This window comes from Dermacentor variabilis, chromosome 2 (assembly GCF_050947875.1).
Source record: "Dermacentor variabilis isolate Ectoservices chromosome 2, ASM5094787v1, whole genome shotgun sequence".
Taxonomy (NCBI): Eukaryota; Metazoa; Arthropoda; class Arachnida; order Ixodida; family Ixodidae; genus Dermacentor; species Dermacentor variabilis.
Window position 1 is genome coordinate 57859325 of NC_134569.1, and position 15062 is coordinate 57874386.

A 15062-nucleotide genomic window follows, 5' to 3' on the forward strand; every position below is an offset into this window, starting at 1 on the left:
CCATGTCAACTTGTAAATATTCCTTTGCTAACTAAATTAAGAAGTATACTGTACGAACACTCGCTGTCAAAACACTGGCGTGAGGGAGAATGGCAGCAGCAGCAAGTGAATTGCCCTTCATGCTGCCTCTCGCTTCAACACAAAAATAAGCGGCAAGAACATAACGTACACTAAGCCATCAGCCCTCAGCGCACCTAGACACTGTACCCAAAGCAGACGGCTTTCAAGATGGGGCTCATACAGCCACACTCACTTGCGCCCCACGTAGCTGCTGCCAACAACCAGACTTGTACAAGATACTTCAAAAATGTATTTAAGTTACTAAGTATGGTGTGAAAAAGTATTTGAGTAGAGTAAAAATACTTGTCAAAAATTATTTGAGTAGAGTGCTAAATACTTACAAAATGTATTTCGTTACCTTGAAGATATTCCAAAGGTACATTTTCTTGTGGACTAATTACAGAAGTAGAGCAAAATGATGTTTTGCTAGAAAGCTTTGTTCGCGTTTAAGATTAGCTGTTTTCCAAAGTTTTCATCCTAGAGCTTGCCTCTGTTCTCCTTAAAAACATGATTCCCTAATGCTGAGAAGGTGCTCCAAAAATGTACTCTATGGTTCGGTGATATTATGTTGCAGGAAGTGTTCATGAAGCATAGGGTACATCAATACAACTGTGAGTCCCTTTGACTAATTTTCACGCACGTACACATACAACACATGAGCAGTTCAAACTATAGTGTCTCCAACAGGTACGTTGTACCTTGTATAAAAGCTTATTGGTTTTTTGAATAGCCGTCTCATTCTTCGCACTGCAACCAGTAAAAGCTGGGATCAAAAATTTTCGAACCTAGACGTCCCACATTTGAATATATATTTCAGTGATGCCTGCAACTTATGGTGACACCCGGACAACTGAAAAGTATGGAGCCTCACAGTTCTATCTAGGATGATTACTGCCCTATATAGCCAGGATTGGTGGTCAAGATGGGAATCTGTAAAAAGAAGGTTCACGGACGACAGCTTAATGACCACAGCACAATAGCTTCAACCAGGTTCAACATTGCTAGGCCACAACCAAGTACTGCCGTCATTCCGACGTGGTGAGTGAAATTTTCTTATAGAAACAGGTATGCTTGTGCAACACAATCAGTAAACATTCCCACCGCGCAGCCCAGCTTCAGTGGAGAGATTCCAGTGATTTCCTCAAGACTGTCTGTGAGTTACGCTAAGCTAATGCTGCCACGTCCCTGCGTAGCTCTGTCAGCAAAATTTCACCTATAATATGCTCCCCTCGAGAGAACTCCACCTTGTTACTGAGAGCTGCGTGAAAACCATGCTCAGTAAAATGTCTTGTACTCATCACGAGGTAGAAACCTCTTTAGCAGAAGATTTTATGCCTCCGCTACCAAAGAGACAACATGTATTTGTGCATGTGTGGGGAGGCAACAATGGGGAAAAGGAAAACTAGGCAGCAGTTTAGAGAAAGAAGATGGGGAGAGGGGGGAGGGGGCTTAACTGTTTCATGAAACAAATCTGCGCAAACAAGGTGTGGGGACCTAACCATTTAGTGAAACAAGTTTGTGTATACACAGCTTCCAGCATGCTTGTGTTTAACTAAGAAATTTGCCTGTGTACTTCGAGGTACTAAGAAATTTGCCTGTAGCAGCCACCTGGCTGCTACAGGAAAATTTCTGAGTACCTTGAAGTACCCCGAAGTACCCCGAAGTACCCTGTAGTAATACCCTGAAAAGTATTACAAGATTAATTAATTTGAGTAGAGTACTTAAGATTGTGAGGGTCCTAGGACCTCACAGGAGTACCAACCACCATGGGTTCGAGCTTAGCAAGCCACAAGGCCGTGTCATCATCGCCTAGCATGCAGTGGCATGCTCAGGTTGCAAAGGGGCTACCGAGAACTATGCACGCATGAGAAACAGTATCGCCGAGTTGGTGGAAACCGTTTATTGTCTTCGGCAGAACCCAACACTGCACAGACGCCCAGTCCCCAGGGTTTACGAGATCCAAAGGGCTCTCGCGCCAAGGGCAGAAATACAGATAGGAGCACCTATAGCACATTGCTGCAAGAGCAAAGGCTCCTGCGACACGCCGCTGGGAGAAGTCCCCGCGGCTATGCTGCTTGCTATCGCAATAACCAATGGGTCAACTCGCAATAGCTCGGGCAATCTCCTTGAGCTTGGGATTTCGATAAGTGCAGCTTTGAGCAATTCAACCATGCGTGGGCGCTAGGCACCGCTCTTCTGCTTAGCATCCGGAGAGGATCAACACAAAGTACGCGCTCGCCGTACAGCCAAAGGCACCATAAGCGAGCTCAAATTTGAGACACAAAGGGGCCAACAAACGAGAGGAAAGCATGCACCCCAGTGCTGTTCCCAGAGAGAAGACCCGCTCTATGCTGCACGAAGCCATCAGCGCCGCAATGCGAGTGCCCCCACCGCAAACCATGGCTGGTGAGGTGCCACCGCCGACAACCATCACGAGTAGAAAGGGTGAGGCGTAGGGATGACAGAAAAGGTGAATGCCTGTGCAAAGGCGCCGGCTCATACCTCGATTCCCATAAGATATGTACAAGTCTGGTTAAAACAACATGGGAGTTACCAGACACTGAAGCCAAGGAAAGTGTAGCAGAACTAGACTGCTCCTTTAAATGAAATGTAGAAACATAAAGAAAAGGAAAATGAGACTAGATTTCACTATCCATTGGCTTCCTCTGGAAGGAATCATAAGAATGAAATCATGCACTGATTTAATACAACGCTTTCTTGAATAACCTAGATGAAACATCTTCTGAATATGTCTCTTGGCTGAAATTCTCCTGACAGATAAGAAAATGAACATATTATATAACGTAAAAATGTAATAAAGTGGAACTTCAAGACAAATGTTAGTAATTTGTATCCAAGCAAGATCACACAGTCTCTAGGTCATGCACTTACTACAAAAAAACAGTAGAACGTTTTCCACAACACACTACCACCTGCACTGAAACTTGACAATGCAGTAAGGTGGCCCTGACTGCGCATTTTATTGACCGGTATTAGAAGACAATGCACATTGAAATCAGAGAGCACAGGCAGCCTTTGCTATGGTCCAGCTAATTGTGCACCTGGTCAACATTCCACGTGCATTCTCAGTCACTTTCAGGAATGACACAGTGCATGTAGACCGCCTACAGCAGTGGAAAGCAGATGCAACGAAAGGAATGGCACACTATTTATCAGCACCATGTTCCCACTGCACGAGTTCTTCAGTGCACTGTGATGAGATTGAGTCACTGGAGTGAGCTTCCAAGCAGCACACAAAGTCACGCAAAAACGATAAGTGTTCCCAGAAGTCATGTTTTACATTGATAAGGGACAAGTGGTCAGAATAACTCAGGCCTGCACAGTGTAGTCACAGCAGCCTAAGCCTCCTCCCAGCCCATTTTATGGAGCCACGTGTTCTACATAAATTAGCCATCTTACCTAAACTTGCTCTTCGGTTCCATGACCTTCGGCTTTTCTGCAAAGGCCTTCTCATACAACTTCCCCCTGCAACATGTAATCAACACCATTTCATTCTGCAATAAGAAACATATTACAGATCTTGCTAATATGTTCATAATCCCTAAAGTTAGCCAAAACAGACTGGCTAGAAGAATGGTTCTCCATAAACAGAAAGAACTAGGTTAGTAGTAAAGGAACAAAGTAAATTGCCTTAGAACAATGCCACACATATTACTCATCTTTGCATCTGTGGCATTAGCTTATGTACTTACCATATTTACTCGAATTTAGGCCAATGTTTTTTTCGAGAAAACGATGTGCAAAAGTGGGGGGGTCAGCTTAGATTCAAGTACCATGGTTTGACCGCTAAAGGCCCGGCCGCGCTAGCGGCATGACGCCTCAATATGCACCGATCTCAGGCTGCTGTGTGCAGGCGAGGAGAGGAGACAGCGGAGGAGAGTAGGTGGCAGTACTTTTCTTATATAGGGAATTTAGCCGGCAAGGGTGGATTGTATCACGTGATTACAGCACCGGCGATTGCCACGCACTTTGACACCCCCTTCTCTCTTCCTCCCGCGTAGCGCGGGCACGGAGTTAGCAGTTTTCTGAAAGCGATCGTTCAGTGCAGTCGTGTTGGTTGAGTTTTGGAAGTGTCGCACCTTAACCACGTGCTCGCGAAACGCCTGCGCCACCTGTGCTTGAGAAGCGATGGCACCAACCAAGCGATGCCACTACAGTGCGGCCTTTAAGCGAAAGGTCGTTTTGCACGCGGAGAAAACTTCGAACCTGCAAGCAAAGCACGAGTTCGGCGTGCACGAAAAGAATGTGCGACGCTGGCGCAAACAACGGACCAAACTGTTCAGCTGTGCAGCAACCTGCTTGGCGTTCACTGGACCAAAAATGGGCCGACACCATGAGGTGGAAGAAGTTGTTGCCAATTTTATCACAGAACAAAGGGAAGCGGGAGCGCCCGTGACGATAGAGATTATCCAGGCAAAAGCCAGGGAAGTTGCCAACGTGAAGGGTATCGCACGAGCCAATTTTAAAGCAAGCAGGGGCTGGGCAAAGCGCTTTATGAAACGGTTCGGGTTCAGCCTGAGACGACGGACCTCCATGTGTCAGAAGCTGCCCGCTGACTTCGAGGAGAAGCTTGTCAAGTTTCAGTGCTACGTGATGGACAAACAGCGGGAAAAGGGCTACCAACTGGGGCAAATTGCAAATGCCGACCAGACCCCGGTGTTCTTCGACATGCCAATGGCACACACCATGAACAAAAAGGGTGCGAAGGAAGTCAAACTTAGGACGGCGGGTTACGAAAAGCAGCGAACAACAGTAATGTTGTGCAGCACCGCCGATGGACGAAAATTCCCCCCGTACATAATATTCAAGTGCAAGATTCTACCAGCAGGCAAAAAGTTCCCCAAAAATGTTGTTGTGCGCGTTCACGACAAAGGTTGGATGTCTAGCGGCTTGACGGAGGACTGGGTGAAAACGGTTTGGGAACGCCGTCCAAGGGCCGCGTTGTGCAAGCAGTCACTTCTAGTCCTCGATTCCTACCGTGGCCATCTGACTGACAGCATGAAGATCACGTGCTGGGACGGACATTGCCATAAACCCTGGTGGCATGACTAGCTAACTCCAACCGCTTGACGTCGCCATTAATAAGCCCCTTAAAGATAGGCTTCGCAAGCACTAAACCAAATGGCTTACGTCGGAAGAACATCAGCTCACCCCAACCGGGCATGAAGCATGCATCAAGCGTGCTTCGCTTGGCCAGGCTGACCAACTGGATGGCCGCGGCGTGGAATGAAATTCCAGATGAAACAAACAAACAGTAGAGCTTTCAAAAAGTGTTGTATTTCAAACGCGATAGATGGAAGCAAGGATGATGCCCTCTGGCATGTAACTCAGCAACAAAGAGGACAGCGATGATGATGATGACGACGTCGAATAAACTTTATACGCACGTGCATACGGAGTGTGCGCTTACGCAATAAAAATGCTGGGTTTTCAGTCAATGAAACCCAGCAGAAAACTCCTACATGGTGCATGTAGGAGTTTTTTCATTCAGTCTACATTCGAGGTAAGTTTCTTTTTTTCTGGCTTCAGACTTTGGGGGAGGGTCGGCTTAGAATGGGAGTCGGCCTAGATTCGAGTAAATACGGTACTATACAGTGTAGACAGATTAATGCCCCTGTTGACCCTGCAATATCAAAATGAAGTCAACCTCCAATAACTGAACATTAGTTTATTAGAGTCTTCCTTTAATTTGACTGCATTTAGACAAAATCGAGAATCCATGCAAGAATAATACAAGCGCGCTATACACAACAATACGAAACCTATGTCATAGCTTCTTTATTTTTTTCAGCAATTGATTTATTGATGTTTGATGTTTTATGGCGCAAAGGCCAAGCATGCCCAAAGAGCGCCATGTCCGTGGTAATGAGCAAAGCACACTGTTAAACATGTTTCTTTAAAATGAGCATACCCTTTTATTTTGATGGAGTCACATTACTTCCAAAAGATGGTGCATGTTTGCCTGTTAAAATCATGTTCTTCACTCCCATTGCCACTGAGTTGTTTACTGGCACCCTACAGAATAACTTTTGCTGTAATGTTACTTTGTACAATGTTGAACACAGAAGCCAGTCTTTTGGTAAAGGCAATGTTTAGGTTAACTGTAATATGCCAGAATCATTTATTGTTGCTATTGGTACTAATAGTTACAGGTAGTGAACAAACATTTAGACAACTTCTGTGCAGGTATTCAAAACAATTATGGAGGCTGCATAAAGTAAACAGTGTTGTGGCACAGCCATCTATGGATTCCAGGCATGTCGATGACTGAAAGAAACCAACACAGCTACTACTGCAAAATTTAGAGTACAGATATTGTGATGCATAGGAAACATGGCTAACCTGCTGGTCATCTTGTGCCTCAGCTTCTTGCAGCGCTTCCGGTGAGCTTTCTGCCGTTCTCTGTCCAAGGCTATGCTGGGATCGAGTTGGTCAGCTGGGGCATCGACAATGTGCTTCAAGTTGTACGATTCCTAGAGAAGAAAGAAAGGCATGTTTTTACCACATTTCCATTTAACATCAATAAACATTTGCACACACAAACATAATGTGAAAAGCAAGTAAATGAATGATGAGATTTAGTATTGCAAAGGAGCATAGGGGCTATATGAGGGATACTGTGGCAGAGGCAATCAAGGAAGTTTTGACCACCTGGTCTTTAACCCTTTATATATACAAGGAAATGACAAAAAGTCTAACGATTTTCCCATATCTTCAGAAACGCGGCATCATGACTGCACAGCAAAATCTACTCAATTGGAACTCCAAGGGGGTTGGGAATACATTCAAGTTCTTCAATATGTTAATGTTTTTCTTCTTATGTATTAGTAAGTATATTCCCATTAACACAGTAACTTCTTTTGTTTAATTGAATTTCTTTCTAGATTTCTTTTTTCTATCTATAATATAGATATAAGTGTTGCAAGTATTGTCTCAAGCAAACATGCACTATGTGCATGTTTTGGAAATGGTTCACATGATAGGCACCTTGCGCAGTGGAAAAGGTGTGTATAGAAAAAAAAAATTACTTCGAGGGTTTTACATGCCAAAACCACAATCTGATTCTGAGGCATGTCATAGAGGGGGAGACTTCGGTTAATTTTGAAATTTTTCCAACGTGCACACAATGCACAAAACATGGGCGTTGTTGCACTTCGGCCCCATTAAAATGCGACTGCTGCCGCCGGAATTAGTCCCAGGACCTCGAGCAGCACAACGCCATGAGGTGTACATGACAGCCTGAAATATTAATAATAGCAATTGCTCTCAAGCACACATGCTGTGTTAATGAACGTTTGCATTAGTTCAGTTCGCAAACTCACCAGTTTTTCAGTAGAAGGAGCCACTTCCTGATACTTTTCGTGAATTGCTTCCTGATGTTTCTTGCCCCTCAGGTGGCTGAGCAGATACACCTCTGATCCAATCTGAAAGGTAAATTTCTCTAACAAATCAACATCGCCAAGACCAGTAAGCACTTAATATATTAGAACATAAGAATCACAATCAAGCTGCTGAATTGCGGCAGTTATTAAATGCTCGAATCCAATATATTCACAAAGTCAAAGAGCCTCTCATTTATAGTACAGTTTCATGTGATGCAAAAATCATCTGACATCATTCCCATTTATGACATTGAAAGTTCAATACAGAGACGAATTAGTGGTGCACCCGAGACAATTTCTGGAGACAAATTGTGTTGTCCCCACCCCTGGCACACACTGCAACTAATGCACAGGTAAGCCCTATATATAAAACATCAATAGAATCCAGTCACTCTGTACCTCCCTTATGCAATCACATTGAACAGGCAATATGAAAAATAAGCAAGTGTGTTTCTCCACACATCTCACCTGACCTAAGCAGAATGCCAAACCTTTGGCTAGAATGGCAAATAAGGCATTGAAGTGCTCTCTGGTGCCACCATACCTGCTGCCCTTTGTTTCTTGCACCATCAAGCCATCAAAACGTGTCTCCATGTGAAATGCAGTAAGCAGGCTTTCTGGCGCATCTGACGTGCAGTAACCAAGAAGGACAAGCTCTTGCTAGTAGAACTAGTGGGAGCTGCCGCAACTAGCTACTAGGTGAAGCTCCCACTAGTAAGAGTGTACTAGTGAGAGCTTGAACATCGTGGTTAAGGCATGTCAGATGGGTGAAAAAGCCTGCTTACTGAATTTCTCTTAAAGTACTGAATAACATGTTTTAGGAGTCTAATCTGATGCTAAGAAGAGGAAAACCTTTAAATTCTTGGACAACGCAAAGAGACTTTGAAGAAGCATGCAGACTGCATGCTTGAACAGAGGCATGCTGTCCTCAGCCCCATTCATTTTCAAGCAGGAGATGTGAGATGTCTGATTAGCGAGTGTTTCACTATTGACTGTGTGTGTATTGAACTATTCACTGTGCATCCTCTAACTCATTGCCAATCACCAAAATACCCCACTCATAGGAAATCACATCAAATTAAATTGTTCCGCCTTGATCAACAAACAGCACCTGAACCTCACTTAACCTGATTGAGCACATGAACTATGTATCAATTCATTGATTTGATTGAGTAATACACTCACCAGTACATTACAGAGAGAACAAATCTTCTTTGTGTCATAAGGCTGATGATGGGGAGCATCATCATTGTTCGAAGAGCATTTGCGAACACTGAGCTCGAAAGCTTTCTGTCTGATCTGCTCAATGTTTTCTTCGTGTCTGCGAGCACTTTCTTCTTGCTGTTTAAATAGACAAAAGGTATGCATTTCAAGTTCACAACACATGCACGCTTACTATGAACAGTATATTGAGCAGAATATTGAAGGAAAAAACATCACAATTTATCATGCTCTCAAGGGTTTCCATTACAGCAACTTCATTGAAGTCACTGAATTCTTTTCTTACATATTAGTAGCTCCAATTTATTATCATGACAAGTTGTAAACTGTTAGCGTTCTACTAAATGGCTCCTAGTGCAGTATCTGGGTGCCATTACCCTTAAAAATATTAGAGGAAAGGAAGGCACTTCTGCACAAAATGAAAAACATTATATAAAATATAGGCACTCTACAGTAAAACCTCATTAGTTCAACATCTGCCAGACTAAAATTTTTCAAATTAAGTGAATTTTTTTATTACGCAAGAAGAAGACGGAAATAAAAAAAACGGGGCAAAACTGTCTGACATGAGCATGTCACAATTATTTTCTGTGTAGTAGGACTACTTGAAGTAATCACTGATGTGGACAATTGCTTGGTACGGTAGTTTCCTGTGCCACAGATCACATTCATGAGCCTGCCAATCAAGTGCAACATCTCACAGTCACCACCACTGCACTCAACAAAGCTGCAGGCGATGTTCGGGGACTCAATAACTGTCCCTAAAGCAGGCGCATAAGTGGGCTTATTACCGACCCTGTCATCGCCTACCGGCACACTGTCGGTGACTTAAGTCTTCCACTTTAGCATATGATGTCTGCACGCCTACTTCTATGTTCAAATAGTCAGCAAAGCCTAGTCCATCCCTCCTGTCATTGCCTTCATACACTAGGGAAATCATGCATTTGGCCATGATTTCCCACACCATTGGGAACCATACACACCCAACACACAAGCAGTAAAAAAAGAAGTGACGACACATGTGATGCAACTGGCTATTTACATAGGAAAAACCTGAAGTGGAAAAGCAAGACTGACATGCTTATTGATAATAACAATGACGATTCTCCATAATGGCGACAGACTGGGTAACGAGGTACTGAATAATTTTTAAAAAGGAGCTTAAAAGGAAGTACTAGTATAAGAAGGAAGACAAAGAAAGAAGAAATGGTACATATGTCCTGTTTTCCTTCTACTTTTCTATCGATTTAAGTGCTTTTTTAAAAATGATGATGCTATGACTCGCTTCTCTGTAGTGGGCAGGCATCTGCTAGGCAGGTCAAAATATACACACAACTTTAACATAAACCCCCAGACAACGTAGGCACTTCACACAGCTGTACAGCTTATCAGCATCCACATCACAGATTCTAGCGCTTGCTAAGTCGGTTGCGACCGAATCACAACAACAGCAACAGCTCTCTTAGAGTTCGATATTGAAGGCCATGCATTTATGTACTGCAAGTGCCAGAGGCAATCACAGGAGCCAGAAACACGTTCATGGCCACCATATTTCCAATATCACATCCGAGATATGTGAAGCTAGAAACACGTCGCAGCATGCCTATCTTAGGAGCCACAACCAGAAAGTATGAGTTATCCAGATGAGTGCAAGCATACTGTTCAAATTATTTGGTATAATTTTCATTGCAAATTATGGAACTGCACAGATGAGATGTAACTGAATTTTCAAATAACTCGAGATTGAATCATTAAGGTTTTACTTTAGCTTGGCAACAGCAATGCAAATATGTGATTAGCTAAACACAACATTGACGGTTGTTGATATGGTGTTCAACTGAGAAAAAAAGGATTGACTGCACAATCTTCGTGCTTCAAGTTTGTACTGCTATTATGTCCAAAGGTGAGCTTGTTTTCTTCATGCTAGTAATGCCCTTCACCACGTTTCAGCATTTACTCATGAGTATAACTTTACAGTTTAAAGACCTTTCACATCGGGTACGGACAAAATAATATACATATATGCATTTTCAGAGAAAGCATTTTTCTATAATTACTTTTTAGGTTTTAAATATTTTGAGTTAACATTAAAAATAAATCACACAAGTAAGATATTTGAATATGAAAGACAGACGATACAAATAGATTTTTTATCAGGACATTATGCGCAAAAGCGTGATGCAATAAACTATTAGAAATTCAGAGCTTTCATTTTTTTTTTTTTCTGAACGAATTTGGAGCTATAAGGTCAGAGGCAAACTTCTCAACGACTTGCAAAACCCCTTGGATACGAAAGGACATTCCTTGCCATTGTCACCGTAGGTGTGGTGGTGGCGGCATTGGTGCGGTGGTACTACTACTACTAGTACTACTACTGCTACTACTACTACTAATGAGTATAATATTGTTATGCGAAGGACAAGTCAGTAAGGCAAGCAAATCTTTACATGTCATATTTACAACAGCGGTTGCAGTGCTGACCGGTTAGATTCACAGCACACGCCCAGTTGGTTCTTCCTCCTCTTTTCTCGAGTGATGGAACCCCCATGCCTCGTTCAAACAAGCAAATACCACACGCATGTAGCATAATTCCCCGGTGACAGAAGAGACGTCCTGGAGCGTCTAAATGTCATCATTGGTAGGGTGATACTGCTTCAGTCGTGTAATGTGCACAATATCACTAGACTGGGAAGCAGATGGGGCATCTGGGGCAATCTCGTAGGTGACGGGAGTCACGGCACGAAGCACTCGGCATGGGCCTGTGCAACGAGACAGCAGTTTTTCTGACAGGCCGACCTGACGTGACGGAGACCATAGAAGCACCAAAGAACAAGGCAGGAAGTGCACGTCTCGGTGTCGCTGGTCGTACAAACGCCTTTGACTCTCTTGGGATTTCAAAAAGCGGTCATGGGCAATTTCCCTTGCGTGGGCACAGCGGGCGATGGCATCAAGTGCATATTCACTGGTCGGTGCCGCGTGAACAGGGAGGGTTATGTCGAGGGGCAATGTTGGTTCTTGGGCGAAAAGAAGGAAAAATGGGGAATAACCAGCTGTGTCGTGACGCGAGGAATTATAAGCAAATGTGACAAACGGTAGAGCGAGGTCCCAGTCAGTATGGTCTGAAGAGACATATTTTGCGAGCAAGTCTGTGAGAGTGCGATTGAGATGCTCCATGAGGCCATTTGTTCGCGGATGGTATGACGTGGATAGCTTGTGCCTCGTGGTACAGGACTGCAGGATGTCTGCGATAACTTTTGATAGGAATGTCCGGCCACGGGCTGTGAGAAGTTGTCGCGGAGCTCCATGTAATAAGATCACGTTGCATAGAAGAAAATCAACGACATATGTGGCACAGCTTGTAGGAAGCCCTCGGGTGAGGGTGTAGCGCGTGGCGTAATTCGTGGCCACAGCGATCCACCTGTTCCCAGAGGTAGAAAGAGAAAAAGGGCTAAGTAAGTCCAAACCAACCCGAAAGAATGGTTCCGTGGGAATGTCGCGTGGTTGAAGGTACCCAGCAGGGAGCATGGATGGTGTCTTGCATCGCTGGCATTTCTCACACGCACCTATGTATCTTCGAACGGAGCGAGCAAGCCCTGGCCAAAAGAAGCGTCGGCGGATCCAATCGTAGGTACTTGACACACCCAGGTGACTGGCAGGGAGGTCGTGAAGTTCGTGGAGAACAGCTGAGCGAAGGTGTTTAGGGATCACAAGGAATAATGCAAGGCCGTCGGGGTGAATGTTGTGGTGGTAGAGTACGCCATCTTGAAGCGTGAATAAGCGAAGGGGACTGTCAGCACGTGACGATTCCAGGCGGTCAATGATGATACGCAAGGACAGGTCACGGTGCTGCTTGTCAGCGACATGGAGCAGTGGAAAAACAGAGAGAACACAGGCGTCGGTGACAGTATCAGACGTAGAGGTCGCGTCTTCGATTGGGTAGCAAGAGAGGCAATCTGCATCCTGGTGTTGGCGTCCCGACTTGTAAGTCACTGTGTAGGGATATTGTTGTAGTCAGAGAGCCCAACGACCGAGCCAGCCAGTAGGATCCTTGAGCGACAAAAGCCAACAGAGCGCATGATGGTCTGTGATTACTGAGAAGGGCTTGCCATATAAATATGGGCGGAACTTTGAAACAGCCCAGACAAGAGCAAGACATTCACGCTCGGTAATCGAATAGTTGCGCTCTGCAGTTGTCAGGAGCTGGCTAGCGTAGGCTATAATGCGGTCGTGTCCGTGTTGGCGTTGCAATAAGACTGTGCCTATCCCATAACCACTGGCATTGGTTCGGACCTCTGTAGGTGCGGACGGGTCAAAGTAGGCCAAGACCGGTGGATTGGTGAGAATCGTGATAAGGCATGAAAATGCGGCAGCCTGAGGGGAACCCCACGTAAAAGGCAAGTCTTTTTTCAGATGTTCAGTGAGTGGTTGAGCGAATGTTGCGAAATCTTTCACGAACCGTCGGAAATAAAAACAGAGCCCCACAAAACTCCGGACGTCTTTGAGAGACTGAGGTACAGGAAAAGCCGTTACTGCTCGAACCTTCTCCGGGTGGGATTGTGCTCCGGAAGCATCGACGAGATCGTCTAGCACTGTAATCTGTCGGCGCCCGAAGTGGCACTTTGATGAGTTTAATTTGAGCCCAGCTTTGCGGAAGATGTCAAGGATAGCTGCGATGCGCTCAAGGTGAGTCTCAAATGTAGGAGAGAACACAAGGACGTCGTTGAGGTAACAAAGGTAAGTTGACTATTTGAAACCTCGAAGCAGAGAGTCGATCATCCATTCAAACGTGGCGGGGGCATTGCATAAACCGAACGGCATAACCTTGAATTGGTGGAGGCCAGCTGGAGTGACAAAAGCAGTCTTTTCTTGGTCTTGCTCATCGACGGAAATCTGCCAGTTACCAGATCGAAGGTAGATGGACAAAAAGAATTTGGCACATGAAGACAATCAAGACCGTTATCGATTTGTGGTAAAGGGTAAACGTCCTTTTTAGTAATTTGGTTTAGGTGGCAGTAATCAATGCAGAAACGCCACGTGCCATCTTTCTTTTTGATGAGCACGACCGGCAATGCCCGAGGACTCGATGAGGGCTTAACAATGCCTCTGGCGAGCATCTTGTTTACTTCCTGCTGAATAACTTGCCGCTCTGCCGTGGACATGCGATGCGGTCATCGGTGAATGGGAAAAGCATCACCAGTGTTTATCTGATGCTTAACAAGGGACGTCTGACCAAGTGGTCAATTGTCAGTGTCAAATATATCGTAGTAGGAAAGCAAAAGGCGATATAGGGCGGCTGCTTGGTCAGGTGGGAGGTCCGGAGCGACCATGGGACGTAATGGGCCATCGAGGTTCAAGGCATCCTGTGGGCAATCAGGAGGATCTGGAGACGCGTCGGCTGCAAAAGCAGTGATGCAGTCGTCTGTCACTGACTGGAGCATGGCCACCGCTATGCCTTCAGGTAACACTTGCTTCGTCAAGCCAAAATTAATAACAGGGAGACAAATCCGATCAGTGGCAAGGGTTACGACGGAGTGTGGCACAGAGATGTCGTGCGCTAGGACATCACGAATAGGTGCGACGACATAGACGCCATCAGGCACGATTTCCGTTGAGGCCAATTCGACGAAGGTTAGGGCTTTTGGAGGTAAGTGAACAAATGCTGTAGTGCAGAGGGTGTTCGGTGGTTCAAGGCGAACGTCTGAAAGAAGAGGAAGCTTGAGGCACAGCGTACTGGTGACACATTCGATGAGGGCAGAATGCGTCATGAAAAAGTCGAGCGCGAAGATTACATCATGAGGGCAACTGGTCAGCATGGTGAATAGTAGTGGAACTTGGCAGCTAGCAATTCCTAAGCAAGCAGTGCACATACCTCTGATGGCAACATTGGTGCCATTGGCGACGCGTATGGCTCGAGTGATGGCAGGCGTAAGAACTTTTTTGAGGCGACGACATAGGTTAGCACTCATTATGAACACTTGGGCTCCAGTATCAATTAATGCCGTCAACGGAGCACCATCTACGTCTACTTCAATTAGGTTCGTGTTGGTGAGGAGCATCAACGGAGGATTTGGACAGGACGAACATGATGCAGCACTACCTCAAAGAGCTGCATGGCCTAGTTTTCCGTCCGTCGGTTTGGCGAGGAAAAGCGACGAGGCTGAGGTGATGGGGAGCGACAGCGTTGAGGCGACGGAGATCATACGGAGGAGCGGCTGTCATGGGCATCGGAAGCAGGGTACAGACAGCGAGGTGAATAACGGCGAGTGGCGGCGTATGGGCGAGGAGCAGGGAATGAGCTCTGGTAGGGTGGCATCCAGGTGGTGCGGCAGCGGCGGGATACATGACCAACGCGGTGGCAGTGGAAGCAGATCAGTTTGT

At 45.3% G+C, this 15062-nt stretch overlaps 1 protein-coding gene across 6 annotated transcripts in view; it reads right to left on the minus strand.

Annotated features, from left to right (window-relative positions):
- Positions 1–15062, minus strand: part of ssp3 (SCAPER domain-containing protein short spindle 3) — a 281587-nt gene that overhangs the window by 177935 nt on the left and 88590 nt on the right. For all 6 annotated transcript variants that reach the window (XM_075680651.1, XM_075680649.1, XM_075680648.1 and 3 more), the window contains 4 exons: positions 8649–8804; positions 7404–7505; positions 6424–6554; positions 3481–3546 (listed from right to left, as the gene is read on the minus strand). In XM_075680651.1, the coding sequence (XP_075536766.1) occupies positions 3481–3546; positions 6424–6554; positions 7404–7505; positions 8649–8804 (455 nt within the window). The remainder of the gene's footprint in view (positions 1–3480; positions 3547–6423; positions 6555–7403; positions 7506–8648; positions 8805–15062) is intronic.